Source organism: Onychostoma macrolepis, chromosome 03, assembly GCF_012432095.1.
Source record: "Onychostoma macrolepis isolate SWU-2019 chromosome 03, ASM1243209v1, whole genome shotgun sequence".
NCBI classification, from domain to species: Eukaryota; Metazoa; Chordata; class Actinopteri; order Cypriniformes; family Cyprinidae; genus Onychostoma; species Onychostoma macrolepis.
This window is the reverse complement of record NC_081157.1, coordinates 6,098,137-6,119,482: the sequence shown is the minus strand read 5'-3', so window position 1 is coordinate 6,119,482 and position 21,346 is coordinate 6,098,137. Positions and strand designations below refer to the sequence as shown.

The following is a 21,346-nucleotide window of genomic DNA, read 5'->3' as shown; positions in this document are numbered from 1 at the left end:
ACCAAGTGTGAATACATATGGATGTTTATTAAACTACACTACAGGGGAACATGTAACATAGAACTAGACACAGACATACACACATTAAACATAGATGCCAACGCAAGGAAGGCATGGAGAGAGAGAGAGAGAGAGAGAGAGAGAGAGAGAGAGCGCTCGTGCGCAAGAGAGAGTATGGCAGAATTTAACATCAGCTAACTACAACCTGTTATGAACCATTAGAAAATCACATCACCTTAATTACAAGGGGTCGAAGCCTAGAAGCGCATCTAGATAGTTAACAAGCGGTTACTTGCATGGGTTTTGTGGGTGCTGAGTAAAGCATCCTGGTGCATGTATAATGCGTAGATTCCTGGTGGATTCCTTTAGGAGTGAAAGCTTCGTCATTCCAGTCATGGGTGATTAGTCCGAAGTGGTTGACAAAGTTACTGAGTTTAAAACTTCCAGAAGATCGGACTCCCCCGGAAGGGGAGTCGTCCGTGAGGTTTCCAAGGTGTGGTGTGTCTTCGGGGCACCGACAGTTAAGAGAAGCGTTGGCTTTTGGTGTGGGAGAAGTTTTATCTGTTTCCCTGTAACACCCATTTTGGTTAGTTTGACCAATAACAAGGCTCATAGTTTCAGCGGGAAAATTTTCTTTGTCCCACTTGACACCTCGTTTGCATGTTTTACGACTGATCTGGAGACTGGTGTAATTTTCCCCACAGTACAGTAAAAATAGTGTGATGCATTTCATGATCACATAGTGTACATCATTGTGTGAGGAATAAAGAGCAGATCATTTTGATATCAAGAAAGAGACATCTAAAAGGTATTAAACCAGAGATACCTTCATACCTCTAAATATGAGTGTTTAGAGCTTACTAATACGAATAACGAGTGGTAACTAGGCTGATATAATAAGGAAACATACAAACAACACATGCATATACCAGATACATTTATAACTGCTTGGTTATGGCCTAAATAGAGAAAATGTCTTTAGGTGTGTGTGTGTGTGTGTGTGTGATGTGTATTTGAAATCATGGAGACAGACTAGTCTGGTCCGGGGGGTCACCCCCCCCCTTCTGTGGAATGTGTTTGAAGCTTGATAAGGACACTTAGTCGATCCTTTTGCATCCTTTTGATAGTGATAAAGACCATCTGCAATTTAGTACCCATATAAATGTAAACGCTGAGGCCAGGTCAGTAATTTATATGCAAAAGTCAAAAGGCTAAAAGGGTCCCCTAAGCCATAAAGTCCCAACGACCATCAAGGATCATAAGCAGATGTTACAGAATCCCCCCTTTTGGCTGAAAATGTTCACCTGGAGACATCTTCAGCCAACAGTGGATCATGATGGTCAGATGGCAGGTGGATCACAAATGACTGATGACAGGTGGTTTCTACTTTTCCTCAGCTTGGGTGTTAACCTTGGTCAGGTTCAGCAGTGTCTCCGCCTGGGTCCCTCTTCTCCAGTGGTTCCGTTTGAAGGTCTGAGGACGTGCAGCTGTGCACCTGTTCATGGACCTTTGCATCAGGTTGACTCTCAGGACTGGATGTGGGTCTGAGGAGGTGTAACCTGTCTCTGTCAGTCGCGTGAGCTTCCACTTCTGGATATCTTGGCCTTCTGTAGTGTTTGGTCAAACTGGGTGATGTTTTAGCCAGTTTGTCAAGGTCTTTGGGAGTCGTCTCGTGCAGTTTCGGGGTCTGCATGGAGAGGCTTTCTTCTTTTGCTAGAAGGGAAGAGTTCTATGGTGAGGGCTGGCGATGCTTTGGTTTGCGGCCATTCACTTCTTCCAGTGTGTAGCAATTCTTGGATGGAGGACTCCGTTCTGCTCAGCGGTGGTGATGCTGATGAGGGCTCCACTTTTCTTGGCTCTAATTCCTTTTCAGGTGGTCTTCCAGAGCATTTATCTTAGAGTCTTTGTTTTAAGGTCAGTTTTAGCTTCCTCTAGTAGCTGTTCTCTATGACTATTAATTTTATGACTTGCAGATGTCCAAGAGGAGAATCTTCTTGGAATGTGCTGAGTTGAGATTATATGTGTGTGTGTCCCTTTCAACAAGGTTCTACAACTAATATGTTGCATAGGTATCAACATGTAATGTTCACTCTCAATTAGATCATCCGAAGACGAATTGATAGAGACCAAACATGTTACAGTTAAAGTGATTATTAACTAGTGTTAATGATCTGCTAAGTGTAATCTACACTAAGTGTAGCAAGAGCTGATAAAAATGTAAAAACTGTAACTTGAATGCAATGTAAGTCGCTTTGGATAAAAGCGTCTGCTAAATGCATAAATGTAAATGTAAATGTAATCTATCATAAGCATGCATAAAACAGTATACAATACACAAAAACATATACAAGAACAATAAAAATATACACAATGACCTGAAGATATGTGTTCATTCAAAGAAGGGGTTTTCTATGAATTAATTAGAGAAGCGGACATTTTTATGGCCTAATGTCTAAGGGGATATGAAGTGACCCACATTCCTTTGAGCAATAACACTTGTGTTATCAGATTGGTTGCCATGGAACCAGAGGCCTGTTCTGTCTTTCTTAGGTGTTAGATGCATTTTGGGGGAAGGGTCCACAGACCCTCATAGTTGGCCCTTTGGTTAGGTGAGGGGGAATAAGAGATTATTTGTTAAATACAACAAATATTTGTGTGTCTGATTGGTCCAAATGCTACAGTTGTGTGACGTGATAGTATGTCCCAAAGCTTGCCTACTCTTCTACTACACACTCAAAAGTGTGTACTTTTTCTTCACCAAAAGAGTACATACTATAAGGGCATAGCATTAGTAGGCACATTGGGACACAGCACATGAATACATCAATTATGCTAAAGAGATCGCGAAAATTGGCAGTCATGCATGATCTGTTTTCATGGACTATGAAACAAACTGTAAGTGTATAATTTGTAAAAAAACAAAAAAAAAGTTAAATGCTTGTTCTGTGTTGTTTAGTAGAAATGGAGTTTACACTCTGTCATTCATATACATGCTCACATTCTTTCACACTTATGCTTCTGATAAATGTTATAATATCCGTGTTAATGTTGTGGTCATGCCAGAATAGTTTGTAAAGAACTAAACTATTAACTAATTGTACAGTTATTGTATAATAGTGTTTTTGCATAATATTTTTAAACAACATATAAAATTTACCAAAAAATTAATTCATTTATAAACTGTGTAGCTGTTAATGCCATACTTTTCTGCATTTCTTCTTACATGCATGTTACTTTTGACTGTTTTCTCTTGTTGTTTTTAATAAATATTTACCTTTTGGTAGTCATTCTGTTTGTGTCAAAGTGATTTTAAAATGAACAAGATTTGTAGGGTAAAAATTTCTAGCGCGATTTGAGTTCATTTTAGCCTAGCAATGAAGTCATTTTAAACCATAAAAAAAATCAACCCATCATGCTGGGTCAAACATAAAACAACCCAGCGCTGGGTTGCCAAAATAACCCAAATTGGTGTAATTATCTGAAATATGTTACGCTAGCATAGATTTTTTAAATATTGCATCCCTGTGAAAAATCCCTGTAAAGTGGATTGATGAGCACAGTTTTACTCAATGCTTTGATGTATTAAAACAGGAAGTCAGTTCAGGACATATCAAAAATGTGTCAGAAAATATCCATATTCTGTCAGAAAATGTTTGTTTTGCCAGTTTTATCATCCAAAACCAGAGTTTTGATACCCAAAACCAGTCAAAATGTTACCCAAACCCAAAAGCACTTTATTTTGTCTGATGCACAGAACTGTATTAACAGTCTTCTGTCAGCCCAAGAGGCAGACAGAGGAAGCTGGGAAAAATCTGAAAATAGGAGACAAAATGATGATAATAATGAGCAGGATTTATTGAATAATATTAGCTGTGACTCTTTCAATGCTCAGTCGGACCTTGTCGACTTCATCCAAACTTCTTCTCAACCTCGTCTGAACAGCACACATACAAACAACATTATTATATCAAAGGAAAAACAATGTAAATTTACTGCTTCACAACATCATCCTATGACCTTGAAATGCAGACATTCTCTTATCTAGAACTCATGAAGACAAATATACCTAACTCCAAAATCATACTGTTAAACAATGACAGGAATTGCAAGAGCAAGGAAGATAATAAGGAATATAAAATATACAAATCTAATAAAAATGAGTAATGTACATGGTGAAATTATAAATGAAATTTTGGTAACACTTTAAGATAGGGAACACATTCACTATTAACTAGGTGTTTTCCCTGAACAAACTCCTAATTTACTGCTTATTAATAGTTAGTAAGGCAGTTGTTAAGTTTAGGTATGGTGTAGGAGTAAGGAATCTAAAATACGGTCATGCAGAATAAGACCTTAATATGTGCTTTATAAGTACTAAGAAACAGCCAATATGCATGCTAATAAGCAACTAATTAACATCGAGAATTGGTCCTTAAAATAAAGTGTTACCGAAACTATTAATTAAATGATTAGAAAAAAAACTATAAAATTAGGAAAATAAAACAAATGCAGGGTTGCTCTTTTGAAGCGGCAACACACACCGGTTTCTATTACTAATCCTTAGATCTTTCAGTTTGGAATGGAAAGCATATTTGCACTGTCTGAATCCTTTCTATAGTGCACTATGTTCCATTCCTCATATAGAAAATAGTAAATATGTGAACCAGTGACCGATTTCAGATGCAGCTTTAGAGTCTTTTTTATAATGTACTGTAGAGGGAAACTGCATGCTTTTATTTTAGATTGTTCTGTGAATTAGTATAAAAGTATAATAGTTTATATTATTAATAAAGCACTAACCCAAACTCAGAATTGCCTTTTGTTTATTGTGCTCTCTCCATTGAGCTGGAATCTCACCTTTACCCTGGAATGTTTTTTTATAATGCTTTTCCAGATGTTTCTGGAATCTGCACACAAACCACTTCCAGTAGGGCACTTCAGAGAGATTAGGCGTGATACACCATTTTGCATAAACTCCTCCTGCTCTTCTGTAATCTCTCCAGTAGAAATCTGAATCATTGCTACAAAACTTTCGATCACTTGCTACTGCTGATGTGCAGATGCTAATAGACAAGTTTGTTGTTCCCATGTAAAACCACCCATTCAGTCCAATATTACGATGTGAAGGGGCATTGTGGTCTTCATCGTGGTTTTCAATGGTGTTGGTGCAGATGGCTCCACAGAACGGACACCGAACCCAGCAGCACTGACAGAAGTGATTAATCAGAAGCTCATCTGGTCTAAATTTGAGGTCCAGATTTACTGGAAATGACTCTCTGTTGAATCTCCCGCTGATCTCAGACATTATAGCAGACATTTTATCACATTTTATCGAAGGGAATTCTTTTTTTATCACATCTTCTAGGAGGTTGAAATCATCTACATCATCATGTTTGACTCCACTGAGGTGTTTTTCAGAGAAGATCAGCTCATCTGAGAGCTGCTGTGTGAAACTCTTCAACCACAAACCAACATCTCCTCCGTTCTCTTGAACATGTTCAGTAGATTGATGAGCTGCTTCCCTGATCTTCTGCTGCAGGAGTTTAATGTTCTCCTTCATCTTGGGTAAAACACTGAGACTGAACCGATCAGTGATGTACCGACTGACTTCATCTCTGATGAAACTCTCGAAGTGATCTCTGGGATTATTAATGTAGTTCATGTATTTGTCAAAATCCTCCTCTTCTGCCAGTGTCTTCAGGATGTGTTTCTCCAGATTTGATCTGTTTCCATTCAGTGATGGACAGTTTGATCTCATTTCACCTGTCAGATCTCTGGCAGTCTTCTTGTAGACGCTCTGCTCAATGGGCTCTTTCAGTTTCTGACAGATGATCTCTCCAAAAATAACAGCTGATGTTGCTCCATGACAGTATTTCTGGAAAATACTATAATACTCTTCTCTCTTATTTTCAATATATATTACAGGATCATTGGTTTCCCTGAACAGTTTGTGTTGGTCAGTGAACATCTTGTTTGATCTCTTACAGATGGAAAGAACCAAATCCATGAAGAATTCATTCTTGAACACATATTTCACTCGTCCTTCCTCATGTTGTGTTATTCTTGCCTTGACATAACCTGTGAGTTGTTGAATGCAGCTTTTGTTGTAGCCCATTTTCGAGATGTTAAATGACTGAATCTCTTTGTCTGTCTGCTGAGCTACATCTGTGACAAATGATCTTATTTTAGCTTCATCCTCTGGAGACAGAATATAACCCAACTTCTCTTTAGCTGATTTGTAGATATTTGTTATAGGTCCTGTAATTCCCCCGGATTTCCTTAACTGTACATAATCTGAATAACTTGACACAGTGAAGATATCAATGCTCTCGCTCCGGTGATCTACAGGAACACTTTCATAGATGTCACTGAGGATCTTTCTCACGTCTCTCATTATGTCAATCTTTCCGATTGGAGGAGTGTCTCTGATGATTTTCTTCACACTCTGTTCCCAAAACAAATCAAATTCTTTCTTCAGTCTTCCTTCATCGTTTGTTTTGTCTTTGAGTTTTAAGGCGAGTTCTTTGCTCTTTTCCAAGAGAGTGTTTTCATGATGTGTCCTCTGAGCATCAATCTTTTTCTTCAGGTCTCGCTGCTGAAGAACCTCATTTAATTTCCTCTTTGTTTCTCTCACAACATTTTCCTGAAGCTCTTTGATTTTAATTTCAAATGATGTTTTCCACTGAATCAGTATATCTTTATCTCTATCTTTATCAAATAACTCAGACATTGATTTATTCACTTCTTCACTTGTCTTTTTCAGTTCTCTTTGAAGATCAGTTACCTCAACCTCATGAATTGTTTCATTTTCTATGTTGTTGTATAATTTGTTCTCAGTTTCCATCATGGCTCTGCGTAGACTCCAGGACCACTTGCTGTATTCGTTCTCCAGTTTCCTGTAGGCTGAAATCTCCAGAGAATTTCTGAAGCTGAAGACGAATCCTTCATTCAGTAAAGCCTCCCAGAGATCTTTAATACGATCTTTTAAGTCTTTCAGCATTATTCCATTTGATTTTGAGGCATGAGACATAATAGTATTCTTCAGTTCTTGAATGTTCTCACAGTAGTTTGGGTTTGGTGGTGCCATTGGTGGGCTTCCCTCCCAGAGCTGAGCAAAATACTTCACATCTTTCTGAACATCAAATCTAATGACATCACTGAAACATTCTTCATCACAGACTTCATCTTTAGCAGCGAGTTTTGTCATCTCATCCAGTTTCTCCTGCAGTCGTCTCCTTCCCTCCATGTTTTTCTCTCCAGCTGTGACGTCTGAAACGTTCTGATGCACAAACACACAGCTGGGATTCAGTCTGACCTTCTTCATCCTCAGGAAGGCCTGAACAACAATCTGAAGAATGTCCTGCATCTCAGACAGGTTTTCTCCAAAGATGTTGATCAAGGTCATATTTCCAAGACCAACAACAAATGTGGCCAGTTCATTGTCATGATGTCTTGTTGATCTTCCAGCCAGTTCTAGAGCACGAAGACCCTCAGTATCAACAACCAGAATACAGTCAATGTTCAACTGTGTTTTCATCTCATCTGAGACTCTGACCAGCTGCATGAAAGCTCCTCTGGTGCACCTGCCAGCACTGACGGCAAACTCCAGTCCAAACATGGCGTTCAGCATGGTGGATTTCCCAGAGCTCTGAAGCCCTAAAACTGACAGCACAAAGACTCTCTGGTCTCCCAGTTTCTGGATGAGTTGATCCAGAACAGCAGAGATCCAGATCACAGGAACATGAGCAGCATCTCCATCCATCAGCTCCAGTGGAGATCCAGAGATCATCATCTCTGCTGCGAGACTCGGGAGAGAAGAGAAGTCAACCTGCAGGTCTTTCTTGTTCTTCTTCACAGATTCACATGATTCATAGATCTGACCAATCTCCCTCATGATGTGCTCCACACCAAAGGTTGCAGCTTGAAGATCCTCAGATATTCTCTCAAGTTCAGTTTGTTCTGCTTTGAGTTTTTGAGACTTGAGTTGTTCAGATTTATCAATGTTCTCTTTCAGTTTTAAGACTGTAGACCACATGTTATCATATTTGTGATGTAAAGCAGAAAGATCAGCTGATGTTTGTTCATCCAGGAGGATTCTGAGCCATTTAAGGAAAAACAACTTTTCACATTCAGCATTTGAGATCATTTCTTTAATAAAGAGCTTCATAAACTGATGTATTTTAGTTCCATGCTGCTGTTGACGAATTGCCTTCATTTCTGTTTCTTTTCGACTTATTTCCTTTTCTATCTCATCTCCTCGAGGTCGATGTAGTTCTTTGTTCTTGTGACTCCACCGCTGCCACAGTTTCCCTTGATGAGGCAGAAATGATTCTTTGATTTCTGTCAGATCTTTCTTCTCCAGTAAACTCATCATCTGCTGTGCTGCTTCTCTTCCTTTCTTGCAGTCATCATCATCTTCCTCATCTACTCTGATGTCTGAGTGTTTGAATGCATCTTCAAGTCTGAAAGTGTGAGATGATTCTGAGAGACAATCATTTATGGCTCCTCTGATTTCTTCAGATACATCTGACTGATTTCTGTCTTTCAGACCGATCTTGATTTTCCCTTTCTTAGCCTCAGTTACAGCAGATTCATCCTCAGTAAAGAGACAAATGAGTGGCTTTGAATCCTTGTACAGGTTTTGGATCTTTGCTGCATTTCTATCATTCCTCTGAAGTCGTGGCAGAAGAACAACATTGACTGAGGCCATTTTTGTGAGGATCTGCAGCTGTTTCTCATGGTCTCCTGCATCACCGTGTAGATTACAGAAAGCAACACAGTCAGTGAATTTATCATTTGTTCCAGAGGGGCAGAACCAGGCGATCTCCACCACTCCATCCATCAGGACTCTGGTTCTGCTGCTGCCTTTGCAGTTCCTGTGGAAGAACGTGTTGTGTTTCTCATTGATCAGACTGTTCATCAGCTGAGACTTGGATGAAGACACAGAGCCAAACCTGAAGAAAAACACCATTGGAGTTTGTGCTCTGTAGATCGGCTGGGTTTGACTGATGATTTCATTGTTGGTGTTTGTCATCTTCCAGCTCTTGTTGATTTGTCTGAATGTCCAGAGAGGAAACTCAATCTGTTGTGTGAATGGATCAGGAACAAGCAGAGGCAGAGCGTACTGACACTGGGACAGTTTAGTGACCATCAGCTGCTTCAGGAATCTATCAGCACAATGAAACACAGCCATCTGGACATCCATCGGGTGAATTCGATCAGATTGACTCATTCCTTTGTGATACAAGCTTTTGTTTTCAAAAAAATCATCAAATATATCACTCTCAGATGAATCATTGTCTTTTTGTTTTATTCGATCTCGTTCATTGATCACTTTAACATGAATATATCTTGCTCTGTAATCAATTATCAGTAGGTTTTGTATAAAAGTATGAATCAGCTCTTCTTCAGCACAAAACTCTTGAGACTGTAATGAATGTTCAGTTATCAGAAGAACATCTGCAGCTCCCAGTTTGTTGTGGCACCCGTCAAGATGAAGTCTGTTAAATAGATCACTCTGTTTTTCAGTCTCATCCTGTTGTAGCTGTTCATATGGATGGACTCCTGTTGTTTCCAAATCCTTGTTTTTTCCCTATTAAATTGATAAAGAACTTTACATTTACTAAAGTCATTTACTTTGGTTCTAAAATAAAATACAATCATTGTAGTCTGACATGTTACATTTTGTTAGAATGCTGCCTAAATTAAATTATTAATTTAGGAACAATGAGTACAAAGGCTGCTGAATCATAGTAAACATTGTCACCAAAATAATAAAATATAAAATCTCAATGTTTTACACTTGCGGACGGTAAACAGGTTTACCATGAATACTATAAAAAGGGAAACAATGAAATTAGCATGTAGTTGGTTTTATTATTGCAGCTAGTTATATTATATTAGCCTACTAATAAAAATGTCCAACTAGTCAAATCAAGGCACTCACCTTGTGCTTTTCTACAGTCTCTGATGTCCATTTGTCCTCCATTCTTGTGGGTTTATCACCTTAATAAGAAAGAAAACAGACGTAATTTGAAAGAATGTATTGAACCACTGTTAATCTTTTTAATTTAAATTAATTTGTAGTATTCTGAAATGAAAAATTAAATAAATCCCAAATAAATAGTAGATGAAAACATTTACAAAAAGGGTTTTCAAAGTTCAAAAGGATTTTGTGGTGGAGGGGGGAGGGGTGTTCATAATCGCCCTATATCAGAGGTCTCAGACTCAATTCCTGGAAGGCCACAGCTCTGCAGAGTTTAGCTCCAACCAGCTCCAAATCACACCTGTTTGGAAGTTTCAAGTGATCCTGAAGACCTTGATTAGCTGGATCAGGTGTGTTTGATTAGGGTTAGAGCTAAACTGTGCAGAGCTGTGGCCCTCCAGGAATTGAGTTTGAGACCAGTGCCCTATATTGTAAGGGATTCTTAACAGTCCATTACCACTACTTACTCTTGTTATCAGTGGCCAATTTTTAAACTGAAGATATTCAAACACTTACTATTTCGTTCCAAACGAAAGTGAACAACTTAATCCCTTCACGAAGGGCCGTTCCAGAAGTCCGTTAGCGAAGGGAACGTGCGATGGTCACTTCACGGAAGTGATCTCCGTTTGTGATCATGTGATCTTCAGTTAGGAGATCTTGAGATGCATTTTAAAGCAAAGTTCAGTTTATTTTGACTTTACATACAAATGTAAGTAGAATAAGCTAATTAAAATTTGTCTTTATTTTCATGTAATACAAAATATTTACGTCAGTGATAGAAATATGATTTAAGACTGTATTGTAAGCATGTTTAAGCAAGTTTAGTTTGAAAAAGTTTAATAGTAAATAAGACACAATTAGACAGTATTTGAATAAAATAATAACAATAAGAGGAAATATTTATTTGCAACAACTGTTGGAGCGCTGAATGCTGCGCGCACGCGCAACGTTGTCAAGGTAACATTTTGTCCATCATTCCCTTCACCAAGGGACTTCCAAACGTTTATAGCAGACAGTAATGCCCTTCACCCTTCAAAGAACACACTTCAAGGGCTTTGCCTTTCGCAGGGAGTAGGGCTCGGCAAAGGGATGCTCACTTCCGTTTGGAATTCGCCCTCGGCCTCTGCATCTCACTACATGACGACATGATCTTACAGGCTGTGAGAGTCACTTCATTAGAATTTTACCGTTTCATTTGAAAAAACTAGCATCATATCATACTGTATACACACAGAAACTTCACGGCAACCTGTCAAAATAAAAGTGCGGTTTAAAATGTAACAGAAATATATTACTCTTGTATTACTTTTGTACAGTATAATGTCTTTATATATTCCATTTACTGTCAAATTTAAATGAAACAATTAAATGATCAAAATAATTATTACAACCACATTAACCACGTTATTGTAGAAAAAATACCATTATTATTAAAGAAATACTTTAAAGGATTAATAACTTAATTTACAAATATCTCAATTATAATTAAGTAGAAATGAACTGTATTGAGTTGTGTTTTAGGCACTAAAACTGTCCAGTACTTTATAGTCAAACACATTTCTATATTGAAATAATGAATATGTCTGTGCCACCCCAGACTGGTTGCTGGCTGCTCACTATGAAAACATCCTGGCTCTGCCACTGCATTTTGTGCTCACATCCTAATCTGGATCAAAATAGCACAACCTGGTTAATTTATTCCTTCGTTATCTTAATAAGCCACATCACACGTTTTCATGTTATCGTTTTACAATGTCTATTAACAGCCTAATAATCTGTGCATCTATTATGTACAATTTAAAACAACAACAACAAATATTCTGAACGGTACCCAACCCTACCTACATGTATACTTTTTTTTTTTTTTGGCAACTTTTTAACTTATTTTAGTTTGGTAATTTATATTTATTTAATGTAATGTTTTTCTTTTGGTTATTTCTTTAATGTAGCCACATCCAGCATTTTTATTTTATTTTGTTCAAAAGTGAGTTAAACGATCTCCTACTTTTTGGTTTGGGCTAATATAGCTACTGGTCCAATAAAGCACATTGATGCTTTTCTCCTAGTATTGTGCATTTATTTTTCACTGAATGCATCTTCTGCACCGAGGTTTGTGATATTTAAAAAAAAGGGGGGGGAGGGGTTTCAGAACCAGAACCAAGCTGACCGAGCATTAAAGCTATAGTGAGCCCCTTTATGTCATATTCACTCATTATTACTTAATTTACAAATATCTCGATTACAATTAAGTAGAAATTAACTGTATTGAGTTGTGTTTTAGGCACTAAAACTGTCCAGTACTTTATAGTCAAACACATTTCTATATTGAAATAATGAATATTTCTGTGCCACCCCAGACTGGTTGCTTGCCCCTCACTATGAAAACATCCTGGCTCTGCATTTTGTGCTCACATCCGAATCTGGACTGTTTGCCTGCAGTGCAGCATCATCACACGTTTTCATGTTATACGTTTTACAATGTCTATTAACAGCCTAATAATCTGCGCTATTATGCACAACTTAAAACAACAACAACAAATATTCTGAATAGCGAAAAAGAACCTTTTAGCTTTGTTCTGGGAATGGTCTGACAAAATTAACATTCCTGGTAGGAACCAAAAAATTTGGTTTTGATTAAAGCATGTGCTAAGTGAATAAATGTAAACGGAAAAAAAAAGCCAAACCTTAGGGAGCTGACTTCCAAACAGCGAGCTGAAGTTTTCTGTATCGCAGTTGTGTCTTGTTTCCTTGAATTTCTTCGCTATGTTCTTTTGTCACTGCATTGGCTATTTATAAAGAACGGTACATTATTATGCAGGACGCAACATCCAATCAGAATGGATCAGAAGGTTACGGTGACGTCAGAGTGCGGCTCTTTCTTCCAGGATATCACATGATTTTAAATAAACCTGCAGTCCTGCACAGTCATCGTACTAGTCATCTTTCTCCAAGTCTTGACTGGAAACAAAACATCTAATTCTTGCAATGTTTTTGAGATGATAGTATGCTGATTTAGTTACTTAGTTACTTACTTAGTTATTTAGTTAAGCTTAGTATAATAAAATCACCAAAATAAGTCTTCATGTTAAGAATGAATAGTACACAAACACATTTCCAAAACTGTAAAATGTTATTAAAAATAAAGCATTCATGAATTATTTTATGACAAACATTTTACTGTCTTAAGTGCACTCATTTATTTAGCCTATAAATTAAAATAATAATAATAACTATTATTATTATTATTATTATTGTTGATATATATTTAGGTTGCATGCATTTAGAAGAAGCTTTTATTCAAAACGACTTACAAAAGAGTAACAAATGACTCCAAAGTCAGTCACAATGCCAGGTTTATTATACAATAATCAAGTCTAAGATGATCACAAATTAAACAAGATTTTGACGCACATCTTTCTTATTAAATCGTTGTATTCCAACTCGTGTCCAATTTGCTGTAGGCCTATTCCACATAATAATATGCAATAAAACAATATACAGTATGATTCGTTAACACCTAGGCTACCTAGGAGCTTGCTGCATGAATCCGTGAGTACAGTTTACAAACCCGTGGGAACGGATTGCGAAAGCGTGCGCGCGGATTATGAATCTGTGGGTACGGATTCAAAAACCGAGGGTACGGTTTACAAAATCTGAGCGCACGGATTGGAAATTCGTGGGTACGGTTTATAAACTGAGGGGACGGATTGCAAAACCGTCCGCACGGATTGTTTTTTTTTTTCCTACAGGTGACTTCCCGGGCTCCGTATGCTTCAGATAAACAGGGGTGGGAGGAGGCTTTCAAGCAAATTAAGCGTTGAAAGGTTGCTGGAGTGTTCCGAAGTCCGAAGGCCATCACTGTATAGTTAAGGAAGTTATCAGGAGTGACAAATGCAGAAATGTCGTCTGCCTGTTCTGTTAAGGGAACTTGCCAGTAACCCTTTAAAACAGTGGTTCTCAACCGGTGGACACTCTCCCGGGGGGGCGCGAGTAGGCTACAGGATGGGAGGAAAAAAAACCTGCAAAAAAAAAAATAGCAGAATTTTTTTATCACTAAACTACTGTCATAAAAAGTTATAGTTTTGTATATACATAACTCCTGAATAAAAATTAAAATGTGTTTGGACTGATTTTTAAAAAAAAAAGAGTTTTGAACAAATTTGATTGGTTTGTCGATAGTGAGCGCAAATGCAGGTGATACCCGCGAAACGGGCCCGTATCGGCGCCCACTTCCGCGCAGTGACGGATCCGCCGTGGCTCCGCGCTGCATCCGCGATTAAAACCTTACCTCCACAGCGGGTCCGTTTGGGACCCGCAAATTACATACATCCGCCGCGGACCCGCAACGGACTCATAAAAAATTCCTGGCTCACCTGGCCCGGATCCGTTTTGGACCCGTTTATCTCATTTTAGAGGTCTGCGCGGGACTGTTTTTTAAGTCCCGCTCCCGCCCGCTCCCGCGAGGTTATATCCCGCACCCGCCCGCTCCCGCGATATATTTACTCTTTGTTCACCCGCTGTCCGCTTTGAATAATTTTCTTCCCGACCCGACCGTTCCCGCTAAATTTAGATCTCGCTTCCAGAATCACACATTTAAATTTCCTCTACTGAAAGAAAGACAAATAGGCTAACAAATAAAAGTGTAGTCTGCACAAAATTGTATTTGTTATTTTATTCGTCGTCAAGAGTCTTTTATTGTCTTAAGACACGAAATTCGTTTAACATTTTGCTGCCAACACAGTAGGGAAAAAAAAAGTGTCACAGAGAAAATAAAAATGTACAAAAATTGTATTCCTTATTTTTATTCGTCTTGTCAGGATACAGTTCGTTTAACCTTTACAACACAATAGGAACAAGTGTCGCAGATTTAAAAAAAAATGTAGGTTGTACAAAAATGGCCTATTATAATTTTATTCGTCTTGTCAAAATACTAAGTTAGTTTAACATCTTGCTGTAAACACAGTAGCTAGCCTAGGAAAAGTGTCGCGGAAGAAAAATAAATAAATAAATGAATTGGACATGTGTCATTTAAAATTATAGGCTAAGCAAAATATAAACAAAACCGAGTTGAGCGTTCTTCAAGGAGAGCGCATCCACACTTTGCTCCATCTTTATTCTGCTCTGTCACTCATCGACAACCTGCCTGTTCTGTCTGTGGGCCGTATATTAACTGGTAGGCTACAGCCTGCTCTGAGCATCGTTATACACATGCTGCGCACAGACCTCGCAAATAAAACGAAGCACTGTTTCATGCGTGCTGCGCGTGCATAACAGTCCCGTGCAGGCTGTACCGATGCTTGAATAAAGCGCAGATATGCTGTTCTGAAAAGACGTCGGGAACGGGATATTGTTAGACCGCCCGCTCCCGTTCAAATTGCACCAGAGTTACCGACCGCAACCGCGTTTTATTCGGGAATTTAATCCCGCGTCGCAAGAAATCTGGTCGGGTCCCGCGGGACAGCCGCGGGAATGCAGACCTCTATCTCATTTTCAAAATCCCTTTTGTTCTTGCTGTAGGATAAAATAGGATAAAACTAAAACCATCACTAGGCCTAGGCTACTACAGCAATATAGGCCTAAGCTTAAATCTGCATTACCTTGTATTTTTAACCTAACAATATTGTAAATAGGCCTAACAGAAAAGGTTCAAGTCAAGACATCAGTTTACTGTACAAAAGTAATCACTACTCAATGGAAATATAAAATTGACATTTAAATTTATAGAAAGTTATAGGTTATAGCCTATTCTGTTTTTAAGTATCCTACGTTGGCGAGGCTACTCTACATTCATTTTGTGGTCAAAACCTAATTTAGTGCTTTATAGGCCTAGGTCGGTGCAAACATAAAATATTTGATCTATTAGGCTACAACTTCAATGAAATGCTGCGCTATGCACAGCTAAAATATCAGAAAATTAATAACTGGTGAACGACAAGAAGTTCAATAAAAAGGTTGTTTATTGCTTATTTCTCCTATTACTCCGTTTGTGTGGATGGAGGCGGGACACGTCTCCTCGTTGCCCGATCCCCCGCCAGGTTGAACCACCTGATTGCGTGCTTGGTGACCTCCGCGTCCGTGGCTGACCGTGTCACCGTGTTTTTCCTCACAGCACCTGTAATCAAACAGACAGATATGTTTATGTTTATGGTATGTAGCATCCAAAGCCAAGTATGCTTACACAATACAGTATATGAGATAGGCATTAAAGAGATTAAATTAAAAAAGAAACATGACTTGCAAAGTTATAAACAGGGTTGCGGTGGTTAAAATAAGAGGTGGGTAAACTATGCATTCGTGATCAGGGTAAGGTGTGCTGCGCCTTTCGCTATCGGCTGTTTAAAAAAGACATCCAATATGTTCACACAATATCAGTGGTATTAAATGGTTCCTTGATCAGAGCACATATTGTATATGAATAAATCAGTGTGTAATGTTTTAAATTTGTTAGGGTCCTACATACATTCTATTTGGAGGTAAACTCTTAACATTACATTATGTAACACCTGTTGCACCAATAAAAAGTTATTTGTGTAAGTGCAACTATGGATGCTATTCGGACCAGTTAGGTTCGACTATGGAGCCTGTAAATAAAGGCTTGATGAAATGGCCAATGTTAAAGGAGAGAGAAAAAAATGTAAACAGTTGTATAACAAAAAAAAAAAAAACACAGTATACCGGTATCACAGAGTACAAATGTCAGATTGTACAACAAATATAAAAACCCTACAGGTGCACCTCGTAAACACACTTAATATATCTATAAGTATGTAAGATCAGTTTGGTAATTCTTACCCTTCCATGAAATTTGTAACTCACAAAAAAATCAAAATGTAAGTCAATGAAGTTTCACAAAGTCAATAAAGACCCAATCCAATGAATTCTCAGTTTTCTTCCACAGTCAAATTTTGTCAAATTAAACAGTTCTTTTAAAGTCTCTTTAACTTCAAAAAAAAAAAAAAAAAATCAGTTCGGTTTCTTTTCCAGCAATCAGTAAAAAACAGAAAAAACTGTTCAATGTTAAATCCGCGCCATGTGGATGGGCATTAGGAAAAAAATAGATCCGTTGGACAGTCCAGGAAGAGAATTTCCTCGTACTTTCAACCGAGAAGATGGAAAAATAGCAAAATTATAAATAAGCTTTGATCCTACCTTGTATGGCAGAAACCCGTAGTTTCACAATAAGATGCTGATTCAGTGAATTGAGTGTCCAGATCCGTGGGAGGCTCGCCATCAACTGATTTCTAGAACTTTCAGTTCCACCGCAACAAAAAACCTGACCTGTATTTTAGGCCAAACAATAACAGGATTATTTTCATATTTAGTTTGCAAAGACATGTAACAAATCCGAGATTAAAAAAAAACTTCTATCTGATAAATTTTCCTTCTCAAAGCAATTAGCTAAAATCAAACTCAAATAACATTCTCACAGAACAACCCCTACAAAAAAATCCTGCAGGAGTCCTGTATAACTGTTATGTCCTGCAGGAATGTGACACTCCTGCTGGATTTCTTATGTACTTCTATGATTCCTTCAGGTATGTCCACTGACGTCCTGTTGGATTGTGTAACATCCTACAGAAATGATAAGATTCCTGCAGGATGTAAAATGTATAGTTTTGCTGGAGTGTTAATGTTTTTTTTGGACAGATATCAGGAACTAAATGTAATGTAACAGTAAAAATAGGCTATAACACCTTTAAATATAGATATTTTCATTAAAATAAACAGATAAATAAATAAGCGTTGTACTCACAGTAAAAACTCAGTTGTGTTGCTGGTCTCAAAGCGCGGTTACTTTGTTGCTACATTTCCGTTATTTTGTTGCTCGCGCACACACTCGAGGAAACGCGTCATACGCTGTGAATTGCGGAGCAGCTGCGCCGTCTTCTGGTGAATCGGGTAAGTAAAACTTAATTTTTCATTAATTAAAATACTTGAAAGTAAAAAAGACACCTTAGAACAATGGTGTAGTGAACACAACGATAAAATACTGACCAAACCACAAGATTTCTTAACACAGTTAACGTTAAGTGTAATATGTTACCATGGAAACATATAGCAACAATGAAGTTAAAACGGTTTTGAGTTGCTATTGAAATGATTAAATCTCTTTGAATATCTATCTATCTGTTTTAAATTGTAGTCCTTTTTTGGCATTATAGACAAAATGTGGGCATTAATTGAATGGACAGAAATTGAAGCCTCTCTGGACACTGTAAAGAGAAAAGACATTCTTCAATCTGTAGTTCATGAGGGGGATGTTGTTGATGTAAAGTATGAAGATGAAAGCTCTCCTGCACTTATTCTCAAGATGAATGGTGAGATTGGTGAATGAGTGAATGCAAACCTTTCCTGTACAGAGAATAAGGACAAGCTACTGAAGCGTCTAAATCGGATGGAGTCAGAGCGAAGGCAAAAAGACGAGTGCAAGCTGCCTGAAAAGAGAGCAATAAAAAGAAAATTAATATTCAGTCCAGAAAACACCCCATCATCAAGTCCAGATCAAGAGATTTAAAAAAGTAAAATCTAACTTCCTGATAAATTATATCAACATTGTTTAATGCGGTCTTCGTTTTGAGATATACATTCATGGTCTTTGGGGTCTCTAGAGACAAAATTGAATTTTGTAACAAAATAATAGTTAAAAAAAAAAATCCTGTTTATTAATGTTTTTACTCCAGTTTTCGGAGCATTTATGATATTTTTTAAATTTATATAAATCTCATACAGTCTATGAGTTTCTGCAATTTGTGAGTGGCACATTTATTTTGCAAGCCAAAATTTTCCAAAACATATTTATTTATTAATTTATATAAATAAATAAAAAATATCATAAATCCTCAGAAAACTGCACAAATGAGTAAAAACATTAATAAACAGGAAATTTGCATTTTTAAAAAAACTATTATTTTGTAACAAAATTCAATTTTGTCTCTAGAGACCCCAAAGACCATGAGTGTTACTTTTTTTTTTTTCACACCAACATAAAATCAAGATATCATTCCAATTTTTTTTTTTTATTATTTGTAGATCTAGAAAGTGTTGACCATTTTACAAAGTCTCATGACATTTGGACAAAGAGAACATTTTTAAAAATTGTAGCAATGCCATTTATGCGGGTCAAAACACCTCAAGACCGTATAAGAGTTAAGTGACAATGCATGTCTTTTTGTTGTTCTGTGACTTTAATTTTGTCTCTCAACTTAGGTGGAAAAAACACAAAATGACACACTGTTGCTAAAAAAAATAGAAGAAAAAAACAAAGAAAATGACACATTAAATGACCTGAGAAATGAAATAAAGGCCTTGAGAGCAGAGAATCAGCAACTAAAGGCCCTGAACTTTAAGCTGCAAAATGGTAGGCTATTGATATACATGGTTATAGATTTTTTTTTTGCTATATGAATGAATGAGTTCATTTAAACATTGCTTTTTTTATTTAGAGATTATTAACAGATTTGCGGAGTTGCTGCCAAACAGAAGTGCAAACAAGCATGCTGTGCAAACCTCCCTAACAAGTGCAGCTTGCAGCGCTGCCCTTCAACCAGCCAGCTCTTCACATCTTAGCTCTTCTGGACTGGACCATGTGAGAATACTATTTTTTATTTTATTTTTTTCACACCATATAATAAGTCTATTATTTGTGTGTGAGATTTAGGAAAGCATAAGGATTTTGTAAAACGAGATTAAAAAATATGGCCAATTCAATTTATTATTTAATGTGTATTGCACAGGTTGAAATCCACAAAAACTAAACATGGCAAAGGATACATTCCAAGCATGTGGTAGAGGGGCACATCATGGTCAGCCATGATTAAGGATTTAGCCGTGGCTGTTTTGGAAGGAGCATGTTAGCTACCCACAGCCTTTCTGGAAAAATTGGAAATGCCAACAAGGAATCACAAGCCAAGCCCCTCTGGACCCCACAAAAGTGGAACTTATTATAGGTATAAAGGTGTTAAAGGTTTTAAGTATATATATGCTCTCATAACAAATATCTGACACTGACGTTTATATACATTTCTCTTTCAGACACTGTTTGAAGAAATTTCCAGAAACTCCACGAAAGTTTCTTCGGCTGCTTTTACGAGAAAATTGAATGATGAACATAAACTCCTTAGCAGGTTTTACTTTCTAATATATTTTAATATTTTAAGTGTTATTCATTAAACATTTTGTTTCACATGTCAACTAATCTGAAAGATGATCATTTACAGTTCTTATAATTACAGTACCTTATATATGTAGTGTATACTCATATTTCTCAGGCATCATAAGAAGGACACTGTTACGCTGCAACACTGAGTGGTGAAGCACATAAGAGGTGAGGGCAAATTCACTGTTACATATGCATGTAATTATATTTATGCATATTTTATTAACTTATTAAAAGTTAAGGCAAAAATGTCTCTCTCTTTTTTTTCCAGAGTCCAGAGTTATTGGTTTCTGAAGAATGATGGGCCACGTTCTGTTCAGAGTGTTCATTTTCGTCACACTTATCTCATTTTATCTTTAAGCTCTTTTGACTAATAAATAATTCACAATTAACATTTTCTGAAGTCTTTTTTTAATTTTTGGTGATATTTAAATTTGAGACACAACATTGCTTTTAAAAAGTGTGTTGTTATACAGGAGGTTCTGAATATCCCTTCAGCAATCCAACATGATGAATATACATAATAGTTCATTAGGATTTCTGCAGATGTCCTATAGGAATTGAACACTAATGCAAATTAGATTTCCTGTAGGTTTCCTGCAGGAGTCCTGCATGTTTCCTGTAGGTTTCCTGCATGTTTCCTGTAGGTTTCTGTAGGATTCCTGCAGGAGTCCTACAGGAAAATGGTCACGAAAATCCTGTGGGATCCTGTAGGAATGTGCAGGTATGTGGTGTGTAGGTCCTGCAGGATTTTTCCTGCAGGATTCCTGCAGGATTTTTTTGTAAGGGTACTCTTTGTAAACGAATAGTGAAATTAAAGAGAGATGCTTTAGCTCCATTCCTGATACTGACAGTCTGACACCGTCTTGTCAAAGTGCTCACTGTACATATTGTGCTCATAACACAATTTAATGTATGATATAAACTACAATACAAGTTAAAACTTAATAAGAATTCATTTAAACCTTGATTTCTTATAAAGTCTCAGCTTTCACGGCTAATTAAGCTGTCAACATAATGCTAAAAATGACCAAAAAAAAACATCCAGAAACTGTTCGGTCTTACCTGTGAAAGATAATCCCCCGAGATCTGTTGTTATTAATGTGCGACGGTCTGTAGATGCCCAAGCTGCCGCTGAGTCTGGTGTGTTTTCTTCTGTCCCGGGATGAGAGAGTTGCCCGCACCAATATGGCGGCGGTCGAGCG

The 21,346-nt window shown here is 37.4% G+C and overlaps 2 protein-coding genes across 16 annotated transcripts in view; one reads left to right on the top strand and one right to left on the bottom strand.

Moving 5' to 3' along the window:
• LOC131536648 (interferon-inducible GTPase 5-like) overlaps nucleotides 1-21,346 on the top strand; it is a 128,916-nt gene that overhangs the window by 63,762 nt on the left and 43,808 nt on the right. The gene's annotated exons all lie outside the window — the stretch shown is intronic.
• On the bottom strand, nucleotides 3,844-21,343 carry LOC131536642 (interferon-induced very large GTPase 1-like). 7 transcript variants are annotated; one of them, XM_058769670.1, is made up of 5 exons: nucleotides 21,207-21,331; nucleotides 16,778-18,420; nucleotides 15,965-16,097; nucleotides 9,947-10,005; nucleotides 3,844-9,592 (listed from the first exon to the last, which is right to left on the bottom strand). In XM_058769670.1, the coding sequence occupies exons 4-5, from the start codon at nucleotides 9,986-9,988 to the stop codon at nucleotides 4,796-4,798; spliced, it is 4,839 nt and encodes a 1,612-aa protein (XP_058625653.1). In that variant the 5' UTR covers nucleotides 9,989-10,005; nucleotides 15,965-16,097; nucleotides 16,778-18,420; nucleotides 21,207-21,331; the 3' UTR covers nucleotides 3,844-4,795. The 7 variants fall into 7 exon arrangements, with proteins under 7 accessions (XP_058625653.1, XP_058625654.1, XP_058625652.1 ...); XM_058769671.1 differs by having other exon boundaries at nucleotides 17,135-18,420; XM_058769669.1 differs by having other exon boundaries at nucleotides 15,965-17,263; nucleotides 17,739-18,420.

Bases quoted from the DNA above. Each gene is read 5' to 3' on its own strand.
- LOC131536642 (XM_058769672.1), bottom strand. From the start codon at position 9,988: ATGGAGGACAAATGGACATCAGAGACTGTAGAAAAGCACAAG. The intron at 9,593-9,946 runs GTGAGTGCCTTG...TCAATTTAATAG, and splicing joins AGACTGTAGAAAAGCACAAG to GGAAAAAACAAGGATTTGGA.